The sequence below is a fragment of the Conger conger genome, chromosome 3, assembly GCF_963514075.1.
Source record: "Conger conger chromosome 3, fConCon1.1, whole genome shotgun sequence".
NCBI lineage: Eukaryota > Metazoa > Chordata > Actinopteri > Anguilliformes > Congridae > Conger > Conger conger.
The window spans coordinates 1,754,517-1,774,516 of NC_083762.1; the positions used below are offsets into that span (position 1 = coordinate 1,754,517).

Genomic DNA, 20,000 nt, shown 5'->3' on the forward strand with positions numbered 1-20,000 from the left:
AGACAGAGGGGGCAGCAGAGAGTGTAACAGATCACACCACAGGCTGTCACGCGGTCTCTCAGCAGGGTGCAGTTCATCGGTCAGACAGAGGGGGCAGCAGAGAGCGTAACAGACTGCAGCTCAGGCTGTCACACGGTCTCTCAGCAGGGTGCAGTTCATCGGTCAGACAGAGGGGGCAGCAGAGAGCGTAACAGACTGCAGCTCAGGCTGTCACACGGTCTCTCAGCAGGGTGCAGTTCATCGGTCAGACAGAGGGGGCAGCAGAGAGCGTAACAGATCACACCACAGGCTGTCACACGGTCTCTCAGCAGGGTGCAGTTCATCGGTCAGACAGAGGGGGCAGCAGAGAGCGTAACAGACTGCAGCTCAGGCTGTCACACGGTCTCTCAGCAGGGTGCAGTTCATCGGTCAGATCACAGCCCAGAAAGCACCATGGCGGAGGAAGGACTCCACGTTTCACTCGAGACGTGGCCCCCCCTACGGACAGCTCCACACGTCTCCCTGCATGCGTGTGAGGTTTTCACCCACACATGCAGGCCTTTACATCACACGTCCGTTATTTCAGCCCCTGGCTCTGCCATACCGGGTATCTCCAGTCGGGACGGTCCGGGATGCTGGATTGACCTGCAGCCTTGTGGGTTTTACTCAGTGCAGTTATCCAGCTAACTCAGTAATCCTGCTCTGTGGGTTTTACTCAGTGCAGTTGTCCAGCTAACTCAGTAATCCTGCTCTGTGGGTTTTACTCAGTGCAGTTATCCAGCTAACTCAGTAATCCTGCTCTGTGGGTTTTACTCAGTGCAGTTATCCAGCTAACTCAGTAATCCTGCTTTGTGGATTTTACTCAGTGCAGTTATCCAGCTAACTCAGTAATCCTGCTCTGTGGGTTTTACTCAGTGCAGTTATCCAGCTAACTCAGTAATCCTGCTCTGTGGGTTTTACTCAGTGCAGTTATGCAGCTAACTCAGTAATCCTGCTTTGTGGAACAGGGCCCAGTTTACCGCCTTTCTGCATTTTATTTAAAAGCTGAAACAACAAGGAAGCCAAACACCTTCATCACATTCAAAGTAACGGTTTCAAATGAAGCTCTTCATCAATGTGGTCGCAGGCGTTTTCCAACGTAGCAAAGTTGCCCACAAGTTAAATAAGTGTTCCAAAGCCTAATTATCACTCTTTTTTGATTAGATCATTGTTTAGAGGTGATGCCAGATCCTTGTGTTCTAGAAGTTTCTGAAGGTAGTGCTACTACCACATGGACAGACAACAGGATCAGAAAAGTCCACAAAATGTAGATCTAAAAAGTAGGAATATACCATACCCTCCCATCAACACCATCTGCAAAACAAAATATTGTGTGGAATCAGTGCTTAACTGAAATCACCCAATCCCGCAATAACAGGTTCGTGTGCTTTAAATAATTGTTTTTAAAAATGGCTGCAGAACATGCATGTTTGGCAGACTAATATTTGACTCAAGATTTGACTGCCTTTCATTCCGACATGTTTGCTTCCGGAAGTTTCCGTGAAAGGCAGAGAGGCCCAGTTACAGAAGCGAGTGTCAGTTTCCATCACACAAAAAGAAAACCCATTTTCTGGAGAGAAGTGCAGCCAAGCTTTCAGGACTTACCCCCCCCTCCTACAGGGCTACAGGGATGTCACTCCAGGGCTGGAGTGGGAGGATCGTCCCCAGAGAGAGCTGGTTTTACTGGGCTCACGTTATATTTGCCGGGCTCATTTTAAAGATCAGACGCGTTTCATACACAGACCCTGCAATCACACCAGCCCAACCACAGGCTCCCGCAGTCCTGCCCCAAGCACAACCTTTTCCACATGGCGGGTCTCAATAAACGCCCTGCAGCACACCGCTCTCCTGCTCCTTTTTTTTTTAAGGAGAGCCAGGCTTGTGTTTTCTGGAGGCCCGGGGAGGTGCGAGGAGGGGAGGAGCCCGGATTTAGAGCCCTGCTCCTCCTCTGCCACGTCAGCAACTGAGGGACCCTCTCTCCCCAAGTTTACCTCCACTAAGCACAGAGTGTGTGTGCGTGTCTCTCTCCCCAAGTTTACCTCCACTAAACACAGAATGTGTGTGTGTGTCTCTCTCCCCAAGTTTACCTCCACTAAGCACAGAGTGTGTGTGCGTGTCTCTCTCCCCAAGTTTACCTCCACTAAACACAGAATGTGTGTGTGTGTGTCTCTCTCCTCAAGTTTACCTCCACTAAACACAGAATGTGTGTGCGTGTCTCTCTCCCCAAGTTTACCTCCACTAAACACAGAGTGTGTGTGTGTGTCTCTCTCCTCAAGTTTACCGCCACTAAGCACAGAATGTGTGTGTGTGTGTCTCTCTCCTCAAGTTTACCTCCACTAAACACAGAATGAGAGAGAGAGAAAGAGAGTGTGTATGTTATAGAGTGTGTGTGTGTGTGTGTGTGTGTTAGTGAGTGATGGATTGAGAGAACTATCAGGCTCCCCAGAACAAGGCCCCATTCACAGCCTCTGGCTGCATGCAGAGCTCTGTGTGGGTCTGTGAGCTACACAGCACCTGGCATCTACAGTGCAACACAGCGCACGCACACACACACACACACACACACACACACACACACACACACACACACACACACACACACACACACACACACACACACACAGAAACACAGACAGACAGACAAACACACAGAAACACACACAGAGAAATACACAGACAGACAGACACACAGACTAACAGACTAACAGACTAACAGACTAACAGACTAACAGACTAACAGACTAACAGTGCTAGTGCCTGGCATCAACCATCAAACACAGCACACAGAGAGGTGAGGTTGGAAGAGTCAGCTTTCTGGAAAGTTTTTCCAAAATTTCAAAAAGGTGCTCTAGAACTACGTTGCTTAGGACTACCAGCAGCGATTGTGACATCAGCAGAGTGTTCAGGAGCATTCCGATCAGATATTAGTGACCTCACACCTTACATCAGCGATGGGCAAACTCCAGTCCTGGAGGGCCGGTGTGTGTGCAGGTTTAACTCCAGTCCTGGAGGGCCGGTGTGTGTGCAGGTTTAACTCCAGTCCTGGAGGGCCGGTGTGTGTGCAGGTTTAACTCCAGTCCTGGAGGGCCGGTGTGTGTGCAGGTTTAACTCCAGTCCTGTAGGGCCGGTGTGTGTGCAGGTTTAACTCCAGTCCTGGAGGGCCGGTGTGTGTGCAGGTTTAACTCCAGTCCTGGAGGGCCGGTGTGTGTGCAGGTTTAACTCCAGTCCTGGAGGGCCGGTGTGTGTGCAGGTTTAACTCCAGTCCTGGAGGGCCGGTGTGTGTGCAGGTTTAACTCCAGTCCTGGAGGGCCGGTGTGTGTGCAGGTTTAACTCCAGTCCTGGAGGGCCGGTGTGTGTGCAGGTTTAACGCCAGTCCTGCAGGGCCGGTGTGTCTGCAGGTTTAACGCCAGTCCTGGAGGGCCGGTGTGTGTGCAGGTTTAACTCCAGTCCTGGAGGGCCACAGTGTCTGCAGGTTTAACTCCAGTCCTGGAGGGCCACAGTGTCTGCGGGTTTAACTCCAGTCCTGGAGGGCCACAGTGTCTGCGGGTTTAACTCCAGTCCTGCAGGGCCGGTGTGTCTGCAGGTTTAACTCCAGTCCTGGAGGGCCAGTGTGTGTGCAGGTTTTGCTGCCATCAGTCACCCTGTTCATCAGTTACCCTGGCTCAGCTAATTAGCCATATGCATCATGACTATTCACTCGTAAATCAGACCACAATAAAATAGCATAAGACAAGAACATTTATCAGCTGCTGTTTATATCACAGAATGTGGCTATAAATGACAGGTCCTGTGAACGATTGGGCTAATGAAATCATTAAGAGCAGAAGTTGGCCGGAGATCCAGAAACGGACACGTTGCACATCCCTGCCCTAAAGGGTTAATGTGTCCAGTGTTCCTGCTGAGAGGAGCCAGCCCCATGCCCCTCATTCCACAGCCTGCACCAGGCCCTCCAACAACCAATAAACTACAGACCCTGCACCAGGCTCTCCAACAACCAATAAACTACAGACCCTGCACCAGGCTCTCCAACAACCAATAAACTACAGACCCTGCACCAGGCCCTCCAACAACCAATAAACTACAGACCCTGCACCAGGCTCTCCAACAACCAATAAACTACAGACCCTGCACCAGGCCCTCCAACAACCAATAAACTACAGACCCTGCACCAGGCTCTCCAACAACCAATAAACTACAGACCCTGCACCAGGCTCTCCAACAACCAATAAACTACAGACCCTGCACCAGGCTCTCCAACAACCAATAAACTACAGACCCTTCAGACACACTGCTGTGAATAGAATAAACTACAGACCCTGCACAGACACACTACAATAAACTACAGACCCTTCAGACACACTGCCGTGAACACAAACTACAGACCCTGCACTGACACACTACAATAAACTACAGACCCTGCACAGACACATTACAATAAACTACAGACCCTGCACAGACACACTGCTGTGAACACAATAAACTACAGACCCTTCACAGACACACAACTCTGAACAGCACACCCATTTTAAGAGCGGAAGCAAAACACTTTGACGAGGAACTAACTCCACAAAAAGAAAACCCAGATTGTAAACAGATATCTAAGTAAATAAGAAACAGTTTAAATCCTATAGCCCGCATGCCAAAATAGCTCGTGTGATACGATACGCAATGCAAACAAAAGGACAATATCGGGGAAAACGGAGGAGAAATATTAACAGATTTCACCAGTCCGTCCAGATTCTGTTCAGAAATGTTCAAACAAACTCCAATCATCAATCAGCACAATCAGTGCAGCCAATCATCAATCAGCACAATCAGTGCAGCCAATCATCAATCAGCACAATCAGTGCAGCCAATCATCAATCATCAGCCAACCTACCCAACACAACCAGCCATATTCCCAACACGCCCTAACTCGGGAAGACTTCCTGTTGTCAGTCAGTCTGTTTAGTTCAAATGCTTGTTTCTCGTTTTGCACGGAAACAAACAGGCATGCCCTGCTGCTCAATATTCTGACATTAGTTTACCTAAATGTCGGGCGTGTGCCATCGAAGTGACAACACCTGCGCTTGGATTCATGGGAGTGGAAGTCTCACGTGGGGGGAGGGGGGTGGTTATTCCTCCTGCCAACCGTCCAATCAGTGGGAGACAGAGACTCACACAAATAACCACACCCACGGCTGACCGACCAATCAGACAAAGTTTGACCAGTCCCTGGAATGCTGCTGGGAGCAGAGTAATGATTGGGATTGGCTGTGAGGTGCAGTTACAGTGCTTAACCACGCCCACAGTGACAGACCCGCACAGGTGAACCTCACCTGCCCTGCCCCCGGGGGGAGGAGCGGTATCAATGCAGCCATGCGTACACCACTCTGGCTGTGTCTCCCTCTCTGGCACCAGAAGAACAGGCCTGACTAGTTTCAGCACCCAGATCTGGGAGTGCGTGGGCTGGGCTGGCTGTGACCTGGTTAATCCGGAGCTCAGCGGGCGGCTCGGTGGCAGCGCAGCGGGGAAAAGAGGAAGTCCCGGGCGCTGAGCGTTACGAGGGCCGGCCGGCGAGCACTTTAGGGAAACGTGGCGCGTCCTGGAGGCAGTGTGTCAGAACGCTGTGCGCTCCGGCGGGACAGGGCCCCCCCACACTGTGCCCCCACGCCCTGCACCCCCACGCCCTGCACCCCCACACCCTGCCCCCCCACACCCTGCACACCCTGCCCCCCCACACCCTGCCCCCCCACACCCTGCACCCCCACGCCCTGCACCCCCTGCACCCCCACGCCCTGCCCCCCCACGCCCTGCACACCCTGCACCCCCACACCCTGCACCCTGCACCCTGCCCCCCGACACCCTGCCCCCCCACGCCCTGCACCCCCACGCCCTGCACCCCCACACCCTGCACCCCGACACCCTGCACCCCCACGCCCTGCCCACCCTGCACCCCCCACACCCTGCACCCCCCACACCCTGCACCCCCACACCCTGCACCCCGACACCCTGCACCCCCACGCCCTGCACCCCCACGCCCTGCACCCCCCACACCCTGCACCCCCACGCCCTGCACCCCCACACCCTGCACACCCTGCCCCCCCACACCCTGCCCCCCCACGCCCTGCACCCCCACACCCTGCCCCCCCACGCCCTGCACACCCTGCACCCCCCACACCCTGCACCCCCACACCCTGCCCCCCCCACACCCTGCACCCCCCCACGCCCTGCACCCCGACACCCTGCACCCCCCACGCCCTGCACCCCGACACCCTGCACCCCCACGCCCTGCACCCCCACGCCCTGCACCCCCCACACCCTGCACCCCCACGCCCTGCACCCCCACACCCTGCACACCCTGCCCCCCCACACCCTGCCCCCCCACGCCCTGCACCCCCACACCCTGCCCCCCCACGCCCTGCACACCCTGCACCCCCCACACCCTGCACCCCCACACCCTGCCCCCCCCACACCCTGCACCCCCCCACGCCCTGCACCCCGACACCCTGCACCCCCCACACCCTGCACCCCCACACCCTGCACCCCCACACCCTGCACCCCCACGCCCTGCCCCCCCACGCCCTGCACCCCGACACCCTGCCCCCCCCACACACCCTGCCCCCACCACACCCTGCACCCCCACACCCTGCACCCCCAGACCCTGCACCCCCCACGCCCTGCACCCCCACACCCTGCCCCCACCACACCCTGCCCCCACCACACCCTGCACCCCCACACCCTGCACCCCCAGACCCTGCACCCCCACGCCCTGCCCCCCGACACCCTGCACCCCCACACCCTGCCCCCACCACACCCTGCCCCCACCACACCCTGCACCCCCACACCCTGCACCCCCAGACCCTGCACCCCCACGCCCTGCCCCCCGACACCCTGCACCCCCACACCCTGCCCCCCCCACACACCCTGCCCCCCGACACCCAACAGAGAGAGAATGTGTGAGAGAGAGGGAGGGAGAGAAAGAGACAGTGTGAGACGGCGAGAGAGGGAGAGAGAAAATAAACAGCACTGCTCTGAGAGGCCTTTAGTGGGCCATGAGGCCCAGCATGGATACGCCTCATATCCTCGCCATCAGGTCTCACTGCTAAACTGTGCAACTCGCACGCTCACTCGCACACTCGCACACTCGCACACTCGCACGCTCGCACGCTCGCTCGCACGCTCGCACGCTCGCACGCTCGCACACTCGCACACTCGCACACTCGCACACTCGCACACTCGCACACTCGCACACTCACCCCAGGACAGTTGCACCACTCCCCGACAGTCACTCACACACAAAAAATAAAAATCTCTATTCACTTGGTTCCTCTAATCTCCAGAAGTTGTCAGACCACGCATTCTGTAATAACCCATTACAAACAGCCATCGTGTGAAACAGCCGTTCACACAAACACGTCACACCTGACCACCGTGGTTTTTTCGGTGTCTTCGTGACAGCCATCATTCTCAGCATGCATGAGCTTAGCAGGGTTGGAATGACGCGAATGACGTCGCCCTTTTATCCCAGTTCCAGCGTTCCCACAGGAGCAGTGAAGCAGACCGCTGTCCGACTCACAGGCCAGGGCAGGGCCGGGGCAATGAGGGGGTTAGCCCAGAAACACACCTGCTCTACAGGTACAACAGCTGTGCCCAACACCACTGCCCACAGCCCACAGCCCTGCCTTGCTGTAACACTGAGCCTGTGAGCCGTTATCTCACTCACTCACTCACTCACTCACTCACTCACTCACTCACTCACTCACTCACTCTCACTCTCACTCTCACTCTCACTCTCACTCTCACTCTCACTCTCACACTCTCACTCTCACTCTCACTCACACTCACACTCACACTCACACTCACACTCACACTCTCACTCTCACTCTCACTCACACTCACACTCACACTCTCACTCTCACTCTCACTCTCACTCTCACTCTCACTCTCACTCTCACTCTCACACTCACACTCACACTCACTCTCACACTCACTCTCACACAGTGATTGGCTGCCATGCAAGGCATCAACCAATGCTCAGGGACACTTCGACACACCCAGGGCGGGATCAAACCGGCAACCCTCCAACTGCTCTTACCACTTGAGCTAATATAATTATTATTATTATCATTATGAGCTCAAGTGCTTGCTCAAGAGAAAGAATCTCGTCCTTCTGACAGATGCAACCGCACACTTCAAAAAATGTTACATTCCACTCTAAACCAGCGGAGGAAGAAATTCAGGTTCTGGACACTTCAGTCTTCAGCCCAGATGCACATGTAGGCTTGGCCACCCTAGCGCACACTGCGCATGGTTTAGGGACGTTACTAACATGTGCACCGTTTGGGGTTTTAAGGCAAGACATGGCTTGCACAACACAAAGAGGTGACTTGCACTGTTGCTCAACACAAATAGGTGACTTGCACCGTTGCACAGGACAAACAACACGCTGATGCTGCACTGCACACTTTGCATACAAGAGCAAGATGGCAATGCTACTCTGCCGATGCCCGTTTGCACAGAATTATAAAACAGTTCGGAAAAATCTTGTTAAACGGATTGGTTAATAGCAACGATAAAATAACAACATAGCACAGCAATGACTTCTTACGCTTGTTTACAGTTCTATTTCAATTATCACCGCACGGCTAAGCATGTCATTCAAGTACACAAAAATCACAATATACCGCTGCCTGCCATGAGTCATTTCGTAAATACACTCTGATTGTTCATCTCACACTCGAGCTCATATAAGCAGTGATATGACCACAAGCAAACACCACATGATAGCAAAAGCGTAGCATGCAGCTTCAGGGTCAGTGATGTGGCCCCCAAACTGGCCCTCCGCAACAGCCCACATCTGGGGTCAACTTTAGCACACACACACGCACACACGCACACGCACGCACACAGCCATTTTAAAGAAAGATTTACACCAACGCTGGTGCGTTTAAAACGTTCGCTTGACTAAGTGAACTCAAACTCAGTTAAATATATGGCACGTCATTAACATGGTCGGGACAGCCCATCTCCCCACACGCACTGTACACTTCAGACCACAATGGCATCAATAACCCTCTTCAGCCATTTTAATTTCGTATGAGTAGTCTTAAAGGTTTATGTCAGGGTCAAAACAGGTTAGTGGTGTAGTGGGATTTACTTTTGTTCACAATACTAATTACTGGTTTGTTCAACCAACTTTCTTTACATTCTTTATAAATGGGCCTTTTCACCTTCTTGTTGACGTCACAGCGTTGTTTCCCTGAAAGTAACAGTGTTCTCCGCCGCCGTGAGTCACTCTGCATACGTGTACCGGCCCAGGGAATGCGGTGTGATGTAACACAACCGCCATTATGTTTATGCCAGATCAGGCCAAGCAGGTCAGAGTAGCACGCCTGACCCGCCTCGACCAGAAGTCAGAAACAAAGTTCGTTTCATACTTTATAAATACGCTGGACAGCAGAGTTAAACTGTTAAACTGTTAAACTGTAAGACTGAAACCTTGCACATACGACTTGCACATAAATGTTTTGAAGTGAGTGGCTATTAGTGATATGCTAATCTGCATCACCTGAATTGTACACATGTCATATAAAAGGCATAGGTCATTAAACTACCATGTGAAACTGAAACTACTACAGCGAAATACTACGACTCGATACTCGAGGTGTGTTAGCAATATTTAAGATGAGCCTGAGTTGTTCACAAAAGTTGGGGCAGGGTCACGGGCTATTGCGCAAAAACATCCGGCAGACAATACTAACCAGACAACAACAATGCCGCCCTCAACACCACAACAATAGCAATCACTTTAGAATACAACTCTAGAAAGCAACACAAAGAATGTCTCTCGGCCAAACAAGTTGGAATGGTTTCGCCAATAGATAATTACTCGCAAGGTAAAAAGGTGGGGTGGCGTGTTTGATCATTTCTAAACCTATAAACAGGTAAAACCACCATATACGGTTGGAATCTTTTCCCCTGAAGCTAATCACCGTTAGCGAACTTAGCCTCAACTTCACAGTAATGTTTTCGATGCAGCTTGCTACAGTAGCTAGGCGATCATTTCGTGATACATTTCCATTAACCGGGACCACAAACGTGAGCACTCCTGTCATGCCCGAATAACCCGGAAGCCAGGCTGATATCAGTTAAACGGTTAAGTTTAATTTACAAACCGGAACTATCTTAGCTAACTAATTACGCAGGACAATAACATATTTCAGCAATAACCAGTGAATGGATAAAACTAACGACAGAAGCATACAGTCGTGTTCTAGCTAGCTAGCTACCTACCCTGAGCAACCGAGACACGGCTTGCTAAATAGTAGCAACAGCCCAAGGCCCGAGTTAGTTTGAGGAAACAACATTAACAAGGAATTGCAGTGTGGGAACGCTTTTGCTACAAACTTGTTATTCGATCTTAGGAGGAATGTTAAACAGGGTAACTAGCCGGATATTATGAAGCCTTTTAGGGGTTTGAAAGCACTGGAAATCCCAGGAAAACAGGGAAACGATATGACTGGCTAGCTAGGTGTAGGTTGCAGGAAAGACGTGGAAGTTCGGAGTGTTTTATTCGTTCTAGAACAGTGTGGAGTTAGAGAAAGGATCAGAGGCAAGAAATGGATAAACCGGCGGAGAAGTGACCCAAGATAACTCGTTCTCCTAGTGCTTTGAACTCGACAGGACTCGGAGTAGTTAGCTAGCTTCAGCTAGCCACGACAGGCTACGAGTATCAGCTGAGTTCACCGTCTGACGTCAAAAAGCTGGATACGTGTCTCTCTTGATCAGGTACGACCCGGGGCCTCGCAAAAAAACAACAAATTCACATCGCAGTTTTCAAGGATACTCACGCTTTGTCCACCAACTCTCTGACTTTCCACATATTCAGCATCTTGGCTCTATCAGAGGGGCTCTCCTCCTCGGCAAACCGTTGTGAAGTCCGTCTGAACCCACCGATGGACTTGGATTTCTGTCACGAAAACCAGTCTCCCAACTCCCTCAAAAGTCTCCGGCTCTGTCGGCGGCAGTAGTAGGAGGGCCCGGCCAGGTTACTACGGAGACGTCCTTGAAACGTCATCGGCGCAGAGAGTGTTGAGAATTGTAGGACATGTAGTCTTTTTGGATCTAGGTGGCGTTGTGCGCCGATTGTTACTGTACCAACTCTTAAGGACAACTCTGCCCGTGGTTAAACGTATGTGGTGACTTGACCGGACCATATTCATACTATTTTGTAATATTTCAAACACTTGCATGCATCGGTGTAATTACTTCAGCGACGGAGACAAATCATTATCTCACATCATACAATATGACATGTTTGGGTTGCAGACCTGTTTCAGCTCAAAACTGTAATTAAAAAAAAAAAAGTCAATCACTCAGTTAAATATGCCTGGAAAAGGTGGTCCTCGTTCAGGGCTGCAGAACAGGTACTTATGTGAGCGGAGCTGGCTGCGCAAAAACCCTGCCCCTCTGTGTGGACGCTCTGCGCCGGAGCGAGCGCGGTCTGTTCCGAATCTCTCGCGCGGGTGTGCACACCCCTCTCCTCACATCTCTCAGCGATGCTGCTGCAGCGTAGCACCCGGGGGGCATTCTCAAATCCCCCTCAGGCCTGAACACGTGCAGCGCTTAGCACCGTAACGATCTGCTTCCGAACCCTTTTACATTTCCGCGCTCTTCCCGGGGGCTCCTGCCTGGTCCCCCGAGCCTGAGATCAGACCGCTCCAGCACGCGACTCCCAGCTCCTCGCGGCTCCACTGGAGCCCTCATTCCTTTTCCTTGGGCTGTCTGTTTCACCCGCTGGTTTAATACCTCATGCCGTAATCTGCCCAAATCTATCATTATTTGCTCTAATAGATTCCTCATTATCTTGCTATTACCACTTAGCCTAATTTAATTATTCTCCAGCGGAGGATGGGCTCCTCCGCGATAGTCAGGTTTTCTCCTGAGATTTCTTCTCCGTGGGGAATTTCATTCTCACCATGTTTGAGTGTTTCGTTCTTCCCATGGGGCTTTTCTTTACCCCACTTGCTGGTTTCTTAGTGGTTCCAGCTCAGTCTTTCCCAATTTTCATATTCTCAGTTTTTCTGTGGAAGCTGTCTTTGTGACAGTGTCTCTGTAAAAAGCAACATGCAAATAAAATTGAATTGAATGTGAACTCGCAGTGCCTCCCTAACTTTCTGTCTCCAGTAACAGACATAGATGCATAACATGCAGATGCACAGATACATAGGCAAAAACATGCACACACAACAACACACGCACACGTGTGCACAAACAACAACACACGCACACGTGTGCACACACAACAACACACGCACACGTGTGCACACACACACACACACACACACACAGTGATTCAGCCCCACGTTTTTCATGTTCATTTGGCAGTTGTATCTGAACTGTCAAGGGTTTAATATGTAGTTTGCTGGCTGTTTACCATATATTCTATTGCTTAGCTGTTTCAATCTCTAGTCAATTCTCCAAAGCCAATATTTTTAAATTCCTCTTATACTTTCTATCAATTGATATACTTTATACTTTCTATCAATTTACTGACTTTTATTGCGTACAGCCTTTTGAAGTGCGCCCATAAATAAATACATAAACCAGAACTCCATATTTGCTCATCTGTCTCATTCAGAAAGCATGAAAATAAAACTAACGTGTGGTCGGGGTCAGCCTGAGATGTGCGGGTGGTTTTGCCTGCCTCTGATCGATGGCCTTGTCCAAAATCGTGCAACTTTGTCCTAGATCGAGGCTGTTAAGACTGGTGATTATAAATTTTACAGCAATTACGTAGTGCAATATGGTGTACTCATGAATTTTTCACTATGCTGTCTCCTCCAATCAATATGTTACCACAGACACCCGATTTGATGAGTTCCATATAAAAACAGGGACAGAAGGATCTCTATCAAACTCACAAACATCAACAACTGTTTGAGGCGAAAAGTAAAGTTGAGAAAAGCGGAATATACATTCAGGAGAGGGAAAAGTATAATGAGCAAATGCTGCGATCTTGAGTCTTTGGTTTCTGATGAGGTGATACCCTCATTAGGTTCAGTGGAGTGCCGTTGTTTTTTGAAGGCAGGCTCGTTCTTGGTTGTTTATTGCCACGTTGAGTTTTTTAATCACGGCAATCGTTCCCCACATCGCGGCTATGTCTGGGAAACTGAAAGAGATCGTGGAAGCGGTGCGCTCATAATTAACACCATTCTTCCGCTGTTTCCCCATACAACGGGATTTAAAAGGAGCGACAAATAGTGAATTGTGTGGAAGATAACAAATGGATGATAAATCAGGTCTAATTTAGCGCAGACGGTAAACTAGGGGCAGGAAACGCTGTGTACCTGCCTAAGGAAACGATACCTAAGAGCAGCTCTATTTATAAAACGTACGATTCCTCATCAGTCTGTGTACGCCTGGCGCTATCAAAGCCATGACACATGTTCCATTTCCCCTTTGTGACCTCATCAGAATGGGCCCTTTTCAGAAATGTCTTGACTTTCTGCAGAAAACACATCATTCCAATTAATCTCAATTTTAGTGGAATGCCAAGCAAGCACTGATATTGTTCATAGGTGTTTGCCAAGATGCATGGTAAATGGACTGCATTTTCCAAAGCTCTTTACAATTAATGCCTCTCATTAACCCATCCTCACAAACACCCATCCACATACACACACACTCACACATACATGCACACACAAACACACGCTCACACACACGCACACACACTCAGAATGGATGACATTGACTCCTTCATGTTCAAAGATGGTGAAGATTTATCCAATGTGATTGAAAGAGGGTGCCCTGAAGCGGTGACTCATGGCTGCAACACAATCATCATAGTTCAGTTTTCTTTCAGTTTTTTAGTTTCAAATTAATTTGGAATAAAACAAAATTGGATTTCGCTGGAAAGGAGTGTGTGAACAGTTATGGGACAGTATGGTTGGAGTGTGTGAACAGTTACGGGACAGTATGGTTGGAGTGTGTGAACAGTTATGGGACAGTATGGTTGGGGTGTGTGAACAGTTACGGGACAGTATGGTTGGAGTGTGTGAACAGTTATGAGACAGTATGGTTGGAGTGAGTGAACAGTTATGGGACAGTATGGTTGGAGTGTGTGAACAGTTATGGGACAGTATGGTTGGAGTGTGTGAACAGTTATGGGACAGTATGGTTGGAGTGTGTGAACAGTTATGGGACAGTATGGTTGGAGTGTGTGAACAGTTATGAGATAGTATGGTTGGAGTGAGACCAGAACTGCATCCGCGCAGGACGGGCTAGGCTGCAGTGGTCCAGCAGACCACAGACCTGCATCAGAGCGAGATGGGCTAGCTGAAGAATGGGTGGCTGCAGTGGTTTAGAGGCCTACACCCACGCCAAGGAGAAGCCACGACTACAACATACAGTACACTGAAGATTAACTGAATTCCCACAGACAGGTCATTGGACACGGATAGATATTTTATAGGGAGACATTACAGTAGTAGCTTATGCTTTTGTCAAAGATTAGCAGAGGAACACAACCCCCCCTGGAGCAATGCACAACACAACCCCCCTGGAGCACTGCGTAACACAACCCTCCTGGAGCACTGCGTAACACAATCTGCCCTGGAGCACTGCGTAACACAACCCTCCTGGAGCACTGCGTAACACAACCCTCCTGGAGCACTGCGTAACACAACCCCCCTGGAGCACTGCGTAACACAACCCCCCTGGAGCACTGCGTAACACAACCCCCCTGGAGCATTGCGTAACACAACCCCCCTGGAGCACTGCGTAACACAACCCCCCTGGAGCACTGCGTAACACAACCCCCCTGGAGCACTGCGTAACACAACCCCCCTGGAGCAATGCGTAACACAATCTGCCCTGGAGCACTGCGTAACACAACCCCCCTGGAGCACTGCGTAACACAACCCCCCTGGAGCACTGCGTAACACAACCTGCCCTGGAGCAATGCGCAACACAACCCCCCTGGAGCAATGCGTAACACAATCTGCCCTGGAGCACTGCGTAACACAACCCCCCTGGAGCAATGCGTAACACAACCCCCCTGGAGCAATGCGTAACACAATCTGCCCTGGAGCACTGCGTAACACAACCCCCCTGGAGCAATGCGTAACACAACCCCCCTGGAGCACTGCGTAACACAACCTGCCCTGGAGCAATGCGCAACACAACCCCCCTGGAGCAATGCGTAACACAATCTGCCCTGGAGCACTGCGTAACACAACCCCCCTGGAGCAATGCGTAACACAACCCCCCTGGAGCACTGCGTAACACAACCTGCCCTGGAGCAATGCGCAACACAACCCCCCTGGAGCAATGCGTAACACAATCTGCCCTGGAGCACTGCGTAACACAACCCCCCTGGAGCAATGCGTAACACAACCCCCCTGGAGCAATGCGTAACACAATCTGCCCTGGAGCACTGCGTAACACAACCCCCCTGGAGCACTGCGTAACACAACCCCCCTGGAGCACTGCGTAACACAACCCCCCTGGAGCAATGCGGGGTTCAGGGCCTTGCTCAAGGGCCCCACAGCTACTGATATTATTGTGGCTACACTGGAACTTGAACCACCAACCTTGCAAATTCTATCTGTGGAAATGACCTGGTAAATGGTAAATGGACTGCATTTGTATCGCGCTTTTACAATCAAATGTTTTACAATTGATGCCTCTCATTCACCCATTCACACACACACACACACACACACACACACACACACACACACAGGGTGATACGCTGCGTGTGCAGTTAGGTGTCTTGCTCAGGGACACTGCGACACACCCGGGGCAGGAGAATGAACCCTCTGTCTGCCAGACGACTGCTCTTCCCTCCTGAGCAGACCTGAGTGAGTCAGCAGGGGGCAGGGTTGGGCCTGCTCCCTCCAGCACTCTGCTGCTCACCAGCAACCAAGGTGTAAAGTACAAATGATTCTGCTTTCCTGTGTGTACACACACGCACGCACGCACGCACGCACACACACGCCTCTTCTGTTGGCACTCATCGATTGGGCCAGTAGCACAAGAAGTCTTATCTAACCTGAGCGGCGATGTTTGTGCCAATGTTTGCGGTGATGACTTGTGGAATTCAATCCACAAGTATAAAAGCTTTGTTCTGCTCCCCCTGCGGCCGGGCAGAACAAAGCTTAAGTATTAAGTATTTTTTGTGCCTTTCCCGTTCCTGTGACGATATTTTAAAAACATATGAATTGTTTTATTTGAATGGAATGTCCCTTGTAGCGTAGGTTACAGCATAGTACACAGAATACATGGTTCTTGAGATCAAGATGAGAGACGCATTTCCCAACAGGGGATATCAATGGACAACTGGATCTCAGGAGGGTACGTGTGTCCAGGGTAATGAATAGTGTTTCAGTAAGGCTGCGCCATTAGGGCCCTCTTGTGGTCACGGATGGAATTAACCCAACACTGCGCTCTCTTTGCCGTTGGAACTGCCGGTGGATCGGGCTATTCTATCATAATTAACACTGCGGGATATGACTGCCCGTGTCTGGGATAAAGTGATGAAGCCTGATAGACAATATCTCTGTATGCGTTACAATAAACGGCAGCAAACTGCCGCATCTTTAAAGCAGATAGGCGTGCCATATCTAAAGGTAAAGCAGCCTGGGAAATATTACGCAATCACTTGAACAATGGTTAAATACGTTTACGTAACTCCTCTATAGGTAAGGCCACTAGTTGATGTTTCTACGTAAGGGAAAGGAGCTCAGGGATCTGCTCTGTTTGGCAGTAGGACAGCGTGTATTTTTGGCAACAGAGGTTACACAACCTTGCTTCTGGCTATTGTGAAATTATTGACTTCTGGTGTAACTGCCAAAGAAAGTATACAAAGAGCTAAAATGGTATCCAAAAGCCACAGCATCACGAACAATGCCTCCATTCTTCTTCTGTGAAACGGGCAACGGAGACGGGCGCGCTCTCGGAAATTTGACCGCGGTGGCGCGCTTTGTCGTCCTGGATCAATCATACGCTGTACGAACAGGAGACAACAACGCAGAAACTCGGGGACGGGATGGCGACGGGTGTCGACTCCTATTCCCGGCACATTTCTCAAGTTCCGTGTCGATCTCCGGGTCTTCGTGCAGATGGCGGCGAAGCCGGGATGCAAACGCAGGCCTCCGCGTGTGACTGCTCTCCACTGGGACAGTCAGACGGCAGCATCCACGCATCTCTGAAATACACAAAAAGCAAAAACAACAGAAAAAGCACAATGAAAAATAAAACTCATGATGCCCAAAAAGTGTCCCATTGGACCACATACATCGTGTGACAAGAGACAGCACTTAACGTTCCCGGCGTACACCACGCCCAAGGGAGCAAACTCAATTAGCAGCGCCGGTCTGAAGAAGCGGCCTGTAGGCAAAGTGATGGGAGGAATGCTGGGCATAGAAGAGGGACGCATTTGGCAAATCAGAACCTTCACAAACGATTCGCCATTTTGACACTGAAGTCTGACAGTGATTGACGGCGCTCCCGTACAAATCTGTTCAGGAGCCCGCCGATAAAGTATTCAGACGTGCGGAGGCCATTTAGGGAGGGGTTTTAAGTAGTAAACGATGTATTTCAGTTACACTTAGCCGATGGAGCGCGGAGTGCTGTCAATACGAGCGGAGCTGGAGGCTGGCGGCTCTCCGTCAGTTTCGTCCCGAACGCCATTCACAACAAGCCACGGCCTCGCGCTCCAAAGACACTCAGCAGTATGTCTGCTATCCGCGCGAGACGCTGTGACGGTAACGGAACATTCTCTCACCTCACACTCATACACACTCACGCAAGCACAGACAGACACACACACACACACACACACACACACACACACCCTTACCTTTTTACCTTACCGTACATTTTGTAATCGCCAGTATTGTGGGACAGCGACTTACACTCACAGGACATTAATTTTGAATGCGCATGAAGCTAAATTTGAAACACGTATGAGGTGCATTTCTATTTTTTCCGAATGTTATTTTACAAATGGGCTACTCAATAAACAACAGACCCGAATCTGGCAATAAAAACCCGCAACAGTGTCCGCTTTAAGGCCTTATTCATAGAAAAATAATAATCTTGACTTCAAAGATGCATTCGTCAACGGTTGTCACCAGACCAACTTTCAATTCAAAATATTCAGCACAAAAAAATTGGCAGGTTTTCAGCTCCTTCCGCTTTGATATGTGAGCTGGTTTGAGCGTTTCTTAAAATAACTAAAACATATCAAGAGCAATCCTCTTTGAAACCAATATAATAACCGACACTATCATCAGTCACTCATGGCACTGTTATACTTTTTGTAGAAATAATGTTTTGCTGGGTGGAGAAATGTGTCATTCGCAGTTCATGCTTCGTTTGAATGTTCAACAATCAGATGAGAAGCTTCTAAACAACTGTCAATTCTTTAGTCTCCACCGGAAAGGTTGCGTTCAATCACAACGGCGTCGTTTGCGCCATCTACGGGCGATAAATAGTACACACATTAAACGCAGTCTGACGATGAAAAGAAAAGCACACACGCACACGCACACGCACACACTACTTAAATGTGTAGGCCTACATGTAGATTCGGCGACTTCCACAGCAACTTTGTCATGCTGTTTGGTGAGTTAAAGTTAACGTTCATTTTCACGCATTGTGGAAGGAGGTTCAACTTTCAACAGGGGGCGCTGTGACTCTGCATAATACGTGAAGCGACCGAGATGCAAGCAAAACTTCATAATCATAATATATATTCCATTCATCTCTTAATGCTTAAATCTTTTGTGTTGTCAATATAGCGCTAATAAAAATAAACAATGCTACTAATAATATTAATAATCATAATAATCACCACCATCGTCATAATAGTACACATTACCATCAACAGTTGTATAATTATTTTCTAAATGTTGATCTAATAATATGATGAGCAAGCTCACTCAATAAAATAATAATAATGTGTGAACATATTTTCTGGAGCTGTTTGTAAGAGGAAAGGAGGGTTTCAGATGGCGGTATCTCGCGCCGATCGCGGCCGTTTGGCTGCGGCTCAGCTGGTTCGGGTCCAGCCGCGCGCGGAGCTCCTTAAGGCGGCGCGAGAACGCGGGAGAGGTGGCCTGTCAGGCGGGAGGGTCGGATGATATATGACATGTGGGCGGTTTATCTCGCCTGGGAAACGGGCTGAGCGGTCTGACTGCGGCCTGTGCCTCCGCCAACAATAACATCCTTAAATAAAATACAGAGAGAGAGAGAGAGAGAGAGAGAGAGATAGTGTGTGTGTGTGAGACAGTGTGTGTGTGTGTGTGTTTGTGAAAGCTAGAGAGAAAGTGTGTGTGAGAGAGAGGGAAAGAGCGATGGAAAGAGAGTATGTGTGTGTGTATGTGAGAGAGTACGTGTGTATGAGAGAGAGAGAGAGAGTGTGTGTGTGAAAGAGAGAGAGAGGGAGAGAGAGAGAGATAGTGTGTGTGTGTGTGTGTGTGTGTGAGACAGTGTGTGTGTGTGTGTGTGTGTGTTTGTGAAAGCTAGAGAGAAAGTGTGTGTGAGAGAGAGGGAAAGAGAGCGATGGAAAGAGAGAGTATGTGTGTGTGTATGTGAGAGAATACGTGTGTATGAGAGAGAGAGTGTGTGTGTGTGAAAGAGAGAGAGGGGGGAGAGAGATAGTGTGTGTATGTGTGAGAGTGTGTGTGTGTGAGAGAGAGGGAAAGAGAGAGAGTGTGTGTGTGTGTGTGAAAGAGAGAGAGCGGGAGAGAGAGGGGGAGAGAGAGAGAGATTCCAGGCCAATAATGTGATCACAAACCTGAGAAGTGGGTGTAAAATTAGATGCTGTGTATTTAGAGCTGATGCCATCAAACAGAGAACATTGTTTTGTAATGGTTCTGCGAAGAGCAGAAACACAAACACTCCCTCACAGAGAGCCTGGTAACGGGAAGCATATGCTGAAGAGGGAAATAATGGCACATTTGGGGTTTGTGTGTTCCTCTCTCTCGCTG

At 50.1% G+C, this 20,000-nt stretch overlaps 1 protein-coding gene across 1 annotated transcript in view; it reads right to left on the reverse strand.

The window, feature by feature from the left end:
• Positions 1 to 11,042, reverse strand: part of clint1a (clathrin interactor 1a) — a 28,214-nt gene extending 17,172 nt beyond the window's left edge. Inside the window, exon 1 of the mRNA XM_061235863.1 lies at positions 10,851 to 11,042. Within this exon, the coding sequence (XP_061091847.1) occupies positions 10,851 to 10,891 (41 nt within the window). The 5' untranslated portion in view covers positions 10,892 to 11,042. The remainder of the gene's footprint in view (positions 1 to 10,850) is intronic.
• Positions 11,043 to 20,000: the final 8,958 nt, after the last annotated feature.